Source organism: Physella acuta, unplaced genomic scaffold (assembly GCF_028476545.2).
Source record: "Physella acuta isolate Inbredline_101_S28 unplaced genomic scaffold, ASM2847654v3 ptg000802l, whole genome shotgun sequence".
Taxonomy (NCBI): Eukaryota; Metazoa; Mollusca; class Gastropoda; family Physidae; genus Physella; species Physella acuta.
Genome location: NW_026732320.1, coordinates 50837 through 63706, shown reverse-complemented (window position 1 = coordinate 63706; position 12870 = coordinate 50837). Strand labels below are relative to the sequence as shown.

Below are 12870 nucleotides of genomic sequence, written 5' to 3'. Positions count from 1 at the left end.
TGTATTAAACTTGGGTAATCTATCGTTTTGGGTACGTAAAATCGCCCGCGATTTGTAATGTGAAAAACAGGTGACTCCTTAAATTTTAATAATTATTTCACATTTTGAGGAGGATTTATGTTTTTAAAAATTCAAAAATGTTTCCTTGATTCATTTATGTACCTGTTTTTAAACAATTGAATTAAAACTTTTCCGTAATAAATGAAGACTAGCGATGTTTCCAACAGATGCAACCATGCTCATTTACTATAGCAGCCATCTTGTCTAAGTTTTATTTTTATAAGCTTTTAGCGCCAGATTCAGGGGGAAGCCACTCTATTTTACAAATGGCTGCTGTTTATATAGCAAATCTTGCTCTCAGACACTGCTGTTTAAAGTTAATTTCTGGCCTATATCGATATATTTAGCCATTGATTTAGGTTTATTATTCATTTATCTATAATATTTGACACAAAAGTATGACAATATACTTCTATTAAAGCCTTGACAACGAGGTAACGTTTTCGTACATAAATAGCCGCGGGCGATTTTACTTACCCAAAACGATAGATTACCTAAACTTGTTATATATCACTGTAACATCGGATTTAATTGTGTGATTGGCTTTAGGCTTGCATACCACTGCTGCTATTTGAGATAAAATTATAAAACTTTGCACGCTAGTGCTAGAGAGTGTGGGCAATAGAAATATGAAAGTAAAATCAAAATTTGATGAAGGATAATTAGAACTAATCAGGTCAAATTAAAGTGAGGTGTGCTGTTCTATATAGGTCAATATGCAGACTGAAAGTCTATTTTTTTTTTAAATATTAAAATTGAAACTTTACTAGAGGGTGGGGGTAATAGAAATAAAGAAAAAAATTAGATTAAGTATGACTGCATATAATTAAAAAGTCCTATGAAAGGGTGTTGCACCCTTGTATAGTAATTATAGTGACTGCAACAGACGTATGTCCAGAATGCTACTTTAACAGATAGGATAAATTTGGTGATTGATACTGAAGCATGTAATAAGAAGAATGCTGAAAAATAAAACTAGGGATGGTGTGGTAAAGCACTCAACTACTAACATGCAAGTCTTAAGCTCAGATCTCAGACAAGTCTGTCTGTGCAGCGCGCAGCATCCACCTAGCTCAGATGAGTACCTGACACAAGGGAAAGTAAAGATAGCTTGGCAGAGAGCTAACCACACCATCACTTCATGTTCAGTGGTCAAGAAACAGATAAACTCTACTTCAGCTGCTCTATGGATGATGGATTGACAGGTCCAAAAGGGAAACTACTTTAATATACTAGGGTCTTTATCAGGCCCTATTGATATTATTTTGGTACAACTAATCAATAGAAAAACCTTAAATTCTTGTAAAAGTTTATTAAATCTTAAGTAAGTTGTACCACATCAGAAGTTACAGCTTCCCTGTCTATCTGCTTATATGAATATATTGGCAATATGCTGTGATTTAAATACGTAATGTTTGTTTTTTGTTACTTTTTATTATTAAATGTAACAATTGTATCCTAAATTATTATGAATAACTATCATGCCTTTTTCATGACATTCTAAATTCACTGCCTTATTAATTAGTATCCCCCCCCCCATGTCAATTGCTGCGCCTTTTGTTTATTATTTAGATCTACTATTTACTAATGTCATAGGCATAATTATCACAAATAATTAATCAAGTTTATCACCAAGCTTCTTTACTTATCATAACCAATAATAGGCCCAGACTTACTTTATCAATCGATACATATTACATTTAGCATTAGTTATACTAAGAAATATGCCTATAACTTATTTATTATTTATATATAGTATAAAGTATAATTTAGTATTAACTTAATTAAGTATAATAAGCCTTAAATCTAAGTACTAAGTAGGTATGTGTGAAATGCTTGACACTAGTTAATGTAAGCCTAAGCTTCTTGCCTGTCGTTTTTAATTGATAACTTGATCAATGTATTTTATCTAGTTTTAACAGTGCCACCCACAATTTAAATTCTTTCCACCTTCGAAAACTACGTCATTGGCATTAGTACGCGTATTTTATCGATAATAGGTAATGCGGTGCTAAACGGACGCCATGGCGTTGTCAAGGCCGAAGCGCTAGCTCGGGGATTTGACATGTATGATAACTCGTTAACAGAAGTAATAAGTGCCATAAAACCGTTATTATAATAATATTTGTTTATTTAATGGACACTTACAACTAATGGCAAGACACTTATAATGTGTTTAATACGTAAACTTATTTAAAATGTGACAGCACCGTACGGGACACGTTCGCGAGATAAACTCATTAGAATTGTGCGATCGATTTCGGCTTTAAGATTGTCATAATGGCAGTAATTTTCTAATTGAAACATATAATACGACTACACTAGAATATCTATATCAAATATTTCTAAAAACTCGATTCCAACAGTGAGATTCGGCATTCTTCGGAAAAGGGCGAGTTTTTATAAAGTCTGCATCAAAAAGTCCGGATGTGGAATACCGAATCGAAACAGCGGAAGTCGGAAAGCCTAGTTGTTAGTACTAGACTCAAGTACTAGAATCTAGTAGTATTGTAATGCTGACTAATTTTGTAATTTATGGTTAGTAGGCCGTTCGGTTCAACGCTTCCGGTTTGTCATTTTCGTGGCATCTCACGGCTCATGCGCTTAAAATGGATTAAAAATCATGTCTATAGCCCGAGTTCCCATCCCCTGTTATTTTATATAAGAATATTCGAGAAAGTTTAGGGGAGATCACTCCCGGTTTATTTACATTGTGTGGGGGAGGGGGGGTAAAAATTGTCAAAAAAGCGTGACGTCATTTATGGATGCCCCCTGTATTGTAATTTTTCTTTTTTTTCAATATAGTTGACATGAATGACTAATAGACCTATTCAGACTTAATAGTGTGCCTCCAAGACCACAACAATTGTTGGAAGGTAGAACTTTTGAACACTTTATTTCAAATTGCAGTAAGCAAATCAATATTAGATCATTCATAAATGGCGTTGCTCTTAAGATAGTAATAACAGCGTGCACAGTGTTTCTTCCAGACTTTTTTCTCCGGGGGAGGGGGGAGCACTTGAAATTTTCGGGGCGTGGACACTGTTAAAAGTATATTTTCTATATAAATTATATAAATTTAATTTCTTTCAAGGGGGGGGGGGGGACGGTAAAATTTTTTCAAAGAGATGCAGGGAAGAAACTCTGAGCATGCACTATTACAGAACAAACATGTGAACATATTATTTCAGATAGAAATTGTGATTTGTGGTGGGGAGAGGTTGAGTAGAATTTAGTTGAGATTACAATACTACTAACAACCCAACACCCCTTTTTTTAAAGAAGATTCCATTAGCGGACACCGCTACCTATAATCATCCGATGCTACTAATATTTAGATACAACATAATCCTTATCATATCATATTACAGTATGAGTATAATACCCAGGTATTATTGATGCAAAATTTCAGTCCCAACCACTTAGTTAGACTTCATTATATGTGATTGTCTTTTTCTTCTAGCATGTATTAACTTGTAAGTTTCTATTTCCATATCCTTAGGCATCTATGTGCTAAGTTTTATCTTTATATCATCAATAACTACATAGATATGCAGTATGAAAAGTGACTTGTGGCAATCATTGTAGAACTGCACCACATGCCTTAATTGGTAATTAAGGTAATTATAAATTCTTTTCCTTTTAATTGATCTTTATTTCACTTGCATATTCCTATTGTCTACACTCTCTAGCATCAATGTTCACATTTTTAACATTATTTGTTTAATAACTTCGTTGTACAAACCCAAAGAAGGGCACTAAATATTTTGCAACTTTACATGAACATATAAGCTGTTTTACCTAAAGCTTTAAAAATTCATATAAAAAAAACTACTGGGCCTAGAAGGATAGTTTTTTTTTTATTTATTAAATGGCAGAACCTCTTCTTGATTATATTAGGTTGTTGCTCGTAGTTTTTGAACTACATTAATTTCAGATAAAATTATACCACACAAAAAAAGGATTTTTTTCCCCACACATCAATACCATTTTTGTGTCTCTAGCTTCATTAGGAGCTAATTTATGTGCTTTTAAAAAATTGTGGGCGTGGCTAAAACAGCTTAGACCTTCGTAGTTCAAGTCAATATTACGCAAGTAAAAAAGTTGGCACATATGGTTTTTTCATTGCATTATCACGGATTAGCATTTTTCAAAAAATTATAATTTTATTGCATCATCCTGTATTTGCATTTTTCGAAAAATTAAAAAATTATAATAAGGCTTATTGCTTCGGTTATACTGGATTGAAGTGATTTATTAAATGAGTAATTAAATGTCACCCTCATAACAGATTGACATTGCGTTAAAAAAATGCAACTTTTAAAATAAAGCTAAATCTAGTTTAATTTTTTAAACTGATTTATTAATACTTAGACTGAATACTAAATAATGTTAATACTATTGTACTATTTTACAACCAGTTTTTCTTTAGAAATGTGTAAGCACATATTACTTATTATAGTAACTTGTTACTTGGGTAGATGAAGTAGAGCAGACCTACACATGCAACACAATAATGGTTGAATAAACATTGTAATACATGTAGATGTAGTGTACTGTACCTGGGGTGGTGGAAATTATGCGACAACACTGTTTAAGCAGTTTTATGTCATGTTTATTTGGATTTTTTTTTAAAGTTGGATAAATAGTAAGCCAATTCCATAAAGTCTAGCTATTTCCAAATACTAATAGTAATTAATACCCATAAAGAAATAGTAAGAGTATGCTTGTGAAAAGCATTTGTAACATAACTCCATGCTAATATTAATAGTAGTGTTTTAATCATAGCTTTGATGCACAGGAATAGAAAGAAATGTTATAAATAAAACAAAGTTTATTCAATAATGAAAAAATGTCAAACCATAACAAGTAACAACACCAGTTAAAACATCCTGGATACATTTTAATAAACCTAAGTTTTAGAATTGCAAAGCATACATGACTAAAAATAGACATCATCAACATCATCAATACGACATAACAGAAGATGAGAAAATTTGGCACTATTCCATTAGCTGAATTATTATAACTGAATTTCCTGTAATTGATGCGACATCAAGATATTAAATTTCATTGTACATAGAGAAGTATTTTATTCTTCTCTTTGCAGCTCTGCTTAAGGAACTACATGCATCTGATAATGCTGATATCCATAGTAAGACAGCAATAACTTTATGCAGATCTTGTAGCCAAACTGAATGACTGCAGTATTTAAAAATATAAAGTAGTTTTTTTTTTAATTTTTGATTTTTATTAAATTGTGTTTAACGTAAACAGTTTACTTGAATGAGCAATTTATTTGTCATTAACAAAATTAATTTAAATGCATAATCCTGAATCCTGTATGGGTTTAAAAAACAAAACAAAAGGGCACCTAAAAATACACTGACTAAAGTAAAAGACACAAGTAGTTTGGTGTAAACATTTAGTCTTTGTTAGAGATGTCAGTCGAAGTATAGAAAATGTACCATAAATCAATGGGACACACATATTTTTAACAAGGTTTTAGTATTATTACCAACTGAAGTTCTACTATTAATAAAATATGAATAAATCTTGGCTTGGGAATCCACCTAAAGCTTTGTCAATTAATAAAAAGTGTTTGAGTAAAATAATATTAATAAGGGTTCAATCAAACTAAACAGATTAGATCCTTAGTTATACTTAGGATACCATATAAATAGACCTATTCCTTTTGCTGATCTGTATGTCAGATATAACTTGATAAATGAATTATGCCCGTTAGCCATAGTGAACTAAGACTTAACCCTGATTCCTCATGATTGCTGTAGCCTATATGGAAAAGAAACACAGTGTCATATATTTAATTTCTACAAGGCATGGAAAAATAAAGGAAAATAGGCCTAATAGATTTTATAGTAAATTGAAAATCTGCTACCAGAATTACAAAACTAAATTCAAATTGCTATTGATTAGGCCTATTATGATATTTAATATTATTTAACTGCAAGTGTATGATTAAATCTAAGTTAACTATGTGTCTGCCAACATGATAAAAAAAAAGCAATATTTTTATGATACATCACTAGATGTTAGGCATTCTTAGGCCTAGTCGTGTTCGCCAGTTCTCGCAAAATTGTTCAACACACTGAAAATAACACGGAAAATGTAAAATACGAACTTCATACTATTTGAAAACATCTTTTAAAGGATTTTTTAAAATTAAGAAACGCTAAGATCATAGAAAAAATCCTCTGAAAATTAATATACTGAATAAATATTATGTAATATTATTAAATTATTAAGAAGTTACTCAAATTTGGCGCAAAAATGGGCTAATGCTTACTCCAGAGTATTTCTTTTAATCCGGAGGTTAATGAGTCTTTTTTTTTTTAAATTATTTTCATGCACGGTGTCACTGAAGTTTTTAATATTTCATATTTCACTTACAAGAGATAATTATCAACAAAAATAAATAAATAAATAAGTACTCACCATGTATTTAAGCACCATGTTCCTACTTAAAATAGAGAATAATTTTCTTTAAGAAATAACGCATAGGGTCTGCAGACCTGTCGGCGACTTTACTAACTACACACCATGTCATAATATGGACAGATGAGCACGCAATACACCTGGATTTGACATGCCCACTAATAAACATGTACAGCAGAAACAAGCCAGTCAGGGCAAAGGTCAACGCCATGATTACCATGGAAAAAAGGCATGCGCGAAAAAGATAACACGCTAATTATATGTAAATTTTATCATTCTGTGTTAAATAGAAACATTTTTACAAAAATGCCTAGCCTATATATACTAGGTATGAGTCTATCGTTTTAGGTACATAAAATCGGCCGAGGCTAGTAATGTGCGAGAAATGTGGCTCATAATATGGCTTTAATACAAGTAGGGGGGGCCTATATTATTATATTTTTGCATCAAATATAATACATAATAAAACCAATAGCAATGTCTAAATATATCAAAGGCCAAAAATTGACTTTAAAAAGCCTTGTTCTTGTTTTAGAGCAAGATTTGCTATATGAACAGCGGCCATCTGTAAATTAGAGTGGTTTCCCCTGAATCTCTAGCTAAAATGTTACCAAAAAAACTAAATTCAACAAGATGGCTTCTAAAGTAAATGAGCTTGGTTACATCTTTATTTATTACTGAAAAGTTTTAATACACTTGTTTAAAAACAGGTACATGAATGGAGGGTTGAAACATTTCTTTAAAACTTTTACAACATAAATCTTTCTAAAAATGTGAAATAATTACAGAAATTTGATGAGTCACACTTTTTTCACATTACTAGGCTCGGCTGATTTTACATACCTAATACGATAGATTACCATATATGATTATATTAGGTACTAGGATAGAATTTTAAAAATTATATGGTTTGATTGCAATACAATGACTGCAAGTAAAAGGAGCAAAAAATTAGAATCACAGAACAGTTTTCCTTTTTGATGTAGCTTTCATGGTTAAAAAGCTATGCTTTTTTTTTTCTATTATAAAAGGTGCATTTTTTAACAAGATTTTTTAAATTTCTGTAATAATTTTTTAGTGTGCACTAAAATGATCATAGCCTGTAAACTACATGGTAGAATCTGTTTAAACTTTCCAGTATCTTTTTTTATCATATATGGAAGCATAATAAACAAAAAAATAAAACATTTATGGTTAGAATTTTTGAACAACAAAAGTTCAACTTGGGACCCCCTATTTTTGAACACGTAGTGCTTTCATACAACCACCGTTTAAATTTTAACTATTTGAAATATTAAGCTCAAAATAACTCAGAAAGAGTAACGATGGGTGTGTCAATGAATAATATAAAAATATTGATCATAGCTTGAAAGGTTTCTGTATATCATGATGCAAAGCTGATAAATCATGCGATTCTACAAAACCGAAGTCTGGTTTATGTGAAATACTAAAATTATGACAAATTTAAACTACTGAGCATTTAAGTCCCAAAATTTGCTTAACTTTAGATAACTCTATAGGCCTACTACAAAAGAAAGAATCAAAATATTGGTTGTGACTCCATCTGTTTGCCAGAAATATATGGTTGAAGAAGGTACCCCCCTTTTAAAAAACCAAAACTTTCGCACAACCTGAGTGTGAGTTCTATCTATCTATTAAACATATCAAGCACAGAGCTTGCTCGAATGAAGTTTTAAAAGTGTGTCTATTACTAAATAATTATCATAAAGGTATGTTTTTCTTTTCATTGAGCTGAAGAATTGATACAACTCAATTTGTAATTATATAAATGATTATCATTATCATTGTTCCAAAAGTGAAAATATATATGTTGATGTTACTTTGATGGCAAATCATTTAAGACCCTTAGTCTGATTCAGTGATTGTAATCAAATGAAGGGATGACTTAGTCCGATGATAGAATTCCCAAATGTTAACCATAAGCCTCAAGTTCGGATCCAGGACTAAGGTTGATAGGACATCCCCGAGTCCACCCAGCTGTAATGAGTACCTAATATACTTTATGGAAATTGAAGACAGCTAGGCATAGTCATAACCACATTACTTTTAAATGAAGATTTAGTTTAATTTAGGTTTATAATAATGTTTCTTATTTATACAAAAATATTTAGCATTTCTAAAGAACATTTGTCATTTTGAAAGAAATATTTTTTTCTTCACTGCTGGCTCAAATGCTGTCCATTGCTGGGCTTCATTTAATTTTAATCTCAATAAATATGCTTGTAATTTTATTAGAGTAAAAAAAAAATAATGATGAATAATTTATATATAGGAGTGCACCAAAGAGCTTTATTATAATTTATATAGTTCTACATATGGTTTCTGTTCTGCTTTAGAAGTGCATATTCTGTCTGGAATATAAAACATACTTAATTTGCTTAACAGTAAATAAAATATAACTAGCAAATAAAAACACATATATAATTATAAAGCAAAATAAAAATGTAGGCAAGTATAAACGATGTTTGCTAAATTTGTAACAAGAAGCTGCATATTGGTTATCCTCATGCATCAAAAAATACTCAGACAGGGCAATATTTAAGGTTCTGACAAATCGATCCCGTTAAAAAAAAATATCCTTGTGACATACGGCTCCCTTGAAAATATCCCACCACAAAATGTTACTGTCCATAGGACAGACCTCCCGACATTGAAATCCACGATAAAACCGACATTGAAATCCCCGACTAAACCGACACTGAAATCCCAGACAAAACTGACATTAAAATCCCTGACAAAACCAACACTGAAATCCCTGACAAAACCGCTCATCAATAAGAACAATGTACGTGGCTAAGCGCTCGCGTCATAAACGCTCACGATAAAACAGCTTTGTCGCCCAGGCTACAGTAATAACACAAAAAATGCACGGCGATACAAAGTTTACATTCAAACACTTGCGGTGAGAAACTTAAAATGTAGTAAGGTTTTTGTACCTATCAGCGGGGAAAAAAAATTTGTCCATAAATGACGTCACCAAGTTGTATCACCCACCAATGTTAACTAAGTTACATTTATTCATTTTAGTTTGTTGGTATGCTTTTCTTAAAAAAGTAGATTTTTACTGTGACAAATTATATAGAGAAAAACAATATGGCTTATAAAAAAAGGAGTCGCCCTTTGATTAATAAAGGCAAAAGACAAAGAAAACATGATTATATGATTCCCTACTGAGATTCAAGCTCTGGGGATATGGGTTAACAGATGTGCACTGTGCCACCCAACCATGGTGTGCTAAGGCATGAACACTGTTTTTAACTATTAATCTATTCATAAACTTCTAATTGATAATAGACACTTCAGTTATTAAAACAAATGTTACCATAGCTCAATAAGGCCTGTTTGATCTTTTTTATGACTTAAAAAATTCTATGGTGTTATGAAATATTTATACATTTTTTAAAAATGCAATCAATATATTTTCAAAAAGAAATTTTAATTTGGTTTTCTAATCAAGATTATTTTTATTTCAGTTTTTGTGCAATAATTCATCAATCTAAAGCTATGGAAAACACAAACAACACTAATGGTATAGTTTGGGAGAGTTTAGTTATGGCTAAACAGGAATTGTGTGACGAAATCATTACATTTATGGACATGAAATCAGATGAAACATCAGCTATTTCAAGTTCAGAAGAAGTACAAACAAATATATCAACACTCTTTTCAAATTCTGAAGATATAAAGCAAAATGTATCAACACAATTTTCAACTGTTAAAGACAAATACTCGGAGGAAACAATGCAACTTTTAGCTTTAGAAGATAAAAATATTTATAAAACAAAGCCTTTGTTTAATTTAGAAGAGATGAAACAAGATAACCCAACATTTTCATCTTCTGAAGACATGAAACCAAATCTATCAACAGCATTTTCAATTTTTGAAGATATAAAACCTGAGATATTAACAATTTCATCTTTGGAGAGTGAAAAACAAAATGGTTTCAAAGCACAGCAACAACTTTCTTCCCCACCAGATTCAACTGATTTTAAAGAAAATTTAGCAGTTTTAAAATCAGATCTTCAAAATGAATTAAAAGAACTCAAGTCATTGCATACAAAATTGATTGATAATCTCCCAACAGAATATCTGGTTAGCAATAAGGGACTGAAGACATACAAGTGTGATATGTGTTGTCAAAGATTTTCCCATTTTGATCTTGTTAAACAACACATAAACATTCACACAAGGGTGAATCCATATGGTCATGATTTTCATCAGCAAGAAGTTGTTATGATCAGTCAGGGTGAACAGATTAACAAAATGAACCTAGAACAGGTATACAATAAGTCTAGTTTGTCTAAAAAGCTCACTACAAAGTCTAGTTTATCCACACACACAAATATTCATTCTGGAATTAATAAGCCATATGAATGCTATGCGTGTCATAAAAAATATCATAATAAAAATTATTTAGCAAACCATATAAAGATACATTTAGGAGAAAGTCCATATGAATGTGGTGTATGTCATAAAAAGTTTGCAAAGAAGAGTAATTTATCTAGCCATAAAATAGCTATCCATTCTAGTCTCAAGCCACATAAATGTGGTGTTTGTCATAAAAGTTTTGCTCTAAAATATGCATTATCTATACATAAAAATATTCATTTACCAGAGAGACCATATGAATGTGATGTGTGTCACAAAAAATTTAATTACAAAGGTAGTTTATCTAAACATAAAAATATTCATTTACCAGACAGACCATATTATGAATGTGATGTGTGTCACAAAAAATTTAGTCATAAACGTAATTTATCTACACATAAAAATATTCATTTACCAGAGAGACCATATGAATGTGATGTGTGTCACAAAAATTTTAATCATAAAGCTCATTTATCTAGACATAAAAATATTCATAAACCAGATAGACCATATGAATGTGATGTGTGTCACAAAAAATTTAGTCAGAAAGGACATTTATCAGAACATAAAAATATTCATTTACCAGATAGACCATATGAATGTGATGTGTGTCACAAACAATTTAATCATAAACGTTATTTATCAGAACATACAAATATACATTTACCAGAGAGACCATATGAATGTGAGGTGTGTCACAAAATTTTTTATCATCAAGGTCATTTATCAAAACATAAAAATATTCATTTACCAGAGAGACCATATGAATGTGATGTGTGTCACAAAAAATTTTATCATAAAGATTATTTATCAAAACATAAAAATATTCATTTACCAGACAGACCATATGAATGTGATGTGTGTCATAAAAAATTTTATCATAAAAGTGACTTATCAAATCATAAAAATATTCATTTACCAGAGAGACCTTATGAATGTGAGGTGTGTCACAAAAAATTTAATCATAAAGGTTCTTTATCTACACATAAAAATATACATTTACCAGAGAGACCATATGAATGTGATGTGTGTCACAAAAAATTTAATTACAAAGGTAGTTTATCTAAACATAAAAATATTCATTTACCAGACAGACCATATTATGAATGTGATGTGTGTCACAAAAAATTTAATTCTAAACGTGATTTATCAAAACATAAAAATATTCATTTACCAGACAGACCATATGAATGTGATGTGTGTCATAAAAAATTTTATCATAAAAGTGACTTATCAAATCATAAAAATATTCATTTACCAGAGAGACCATATGAATGTGATGTGTGTCATAAAAAATTTAGTCTAAAAAGTTCTTTATCTACACATAAAAATATACATTTACCAGAGAGACTATATGAATGTGATGTGTGTCATAAAAAATTTAATTATAAAGTTAGTTTATCAATTCATATGAATTTTCATTTACAAGAGAGACCATATAAATGTGATGTGTGTCACAAAAAATTTAATCATAAAAGTGATTTATCAAAACATAAAAATATTCATTTACCAGAGAGACCATATGAATGTGATGTGTGTCACAAAAAATTTAATTACAAAGGTAGTTTATCTGAACATAAAAATATTCATCTACCAGACAGACCATATTATGAATGTGATGTGTGTCACAAAAAATTTAGTCATAAACGTAATTTATCTACACATAAAAATATTCATTTACCAGAGAGACCATATGAATGTGATGTGTGTCACAAAAATTTTAATCATAAAGCTCATTTATCTAGACATAAAAATATTCATAAACCAGATAGACCATATGAATGTGATGTGTCACAAAAAATTTAGTCAGAAAGGACATTTATCAGAACATAAAAATATTCATTTACCAGATAGACCATATGAATGTGATGTGTGTCACAAAAAATTTAATCATAAACGTTATTTATCAGAACATACAAATATACATTTACCAGAGAGACCATATGAATGTGAGGTGTGTCACAA

The 12870-nt window shown here is 30.6% G+C and overlaps 2 protein-coding genes across 14 annotated transcripts in view; one reads left to right on the top strand and one right to left on the bottom strand.

The window, feature by feature from the left end:
• The window catches only part of LOC131951162 (putative zinc finger protein 730), a 48873-nt gene extending 48612 nt beyond the window's left edge, over positions 1-261 (bottom strand). Inside the window, exon 1 of the mRNA XM_059313482.1 lies at positions 163-261. The gene's annotated coding sequence lies outside the window, so the exon portion shown is untranslated. The remainder of the gene's footprint in view (positions 1-162) is intronic.
• Positions 1-12739, top strand: part of LOC131951159 (zinc finger protein 728) — a 154235-nt gene extending 141496 nt beyond the window's left edge. For 2 of the 13 annotated variants that reach the window (XM_059313473.1, XM_059313476.1), the window contains exon 3: positions 10011-12739. In XM_059313473.1, the coding sequence (XP_059169456.1) occupies positions 10042-12711 (2670 nt within the window). In that variant the 5' untranslated portion in view covers positions 10011-10041 and the 3' untranslated portion in view covers positions 12712-12739. Of the gene's footprint in view, positions 1-461; positions 495-2865; positions 2970-3429; positions 3450-3562; positions 3681-5170; positions 5285-6669; positions 6779-10010 lie in introns of those variants that run through there. The other 11 variants (XM_059313467.1, XM_059313466.1, XM_059313468.1 and 8 more) reach the window with 11 other exon arrangements.
• Positions 12740-12870: the final 131 nt, after the last annotated feature.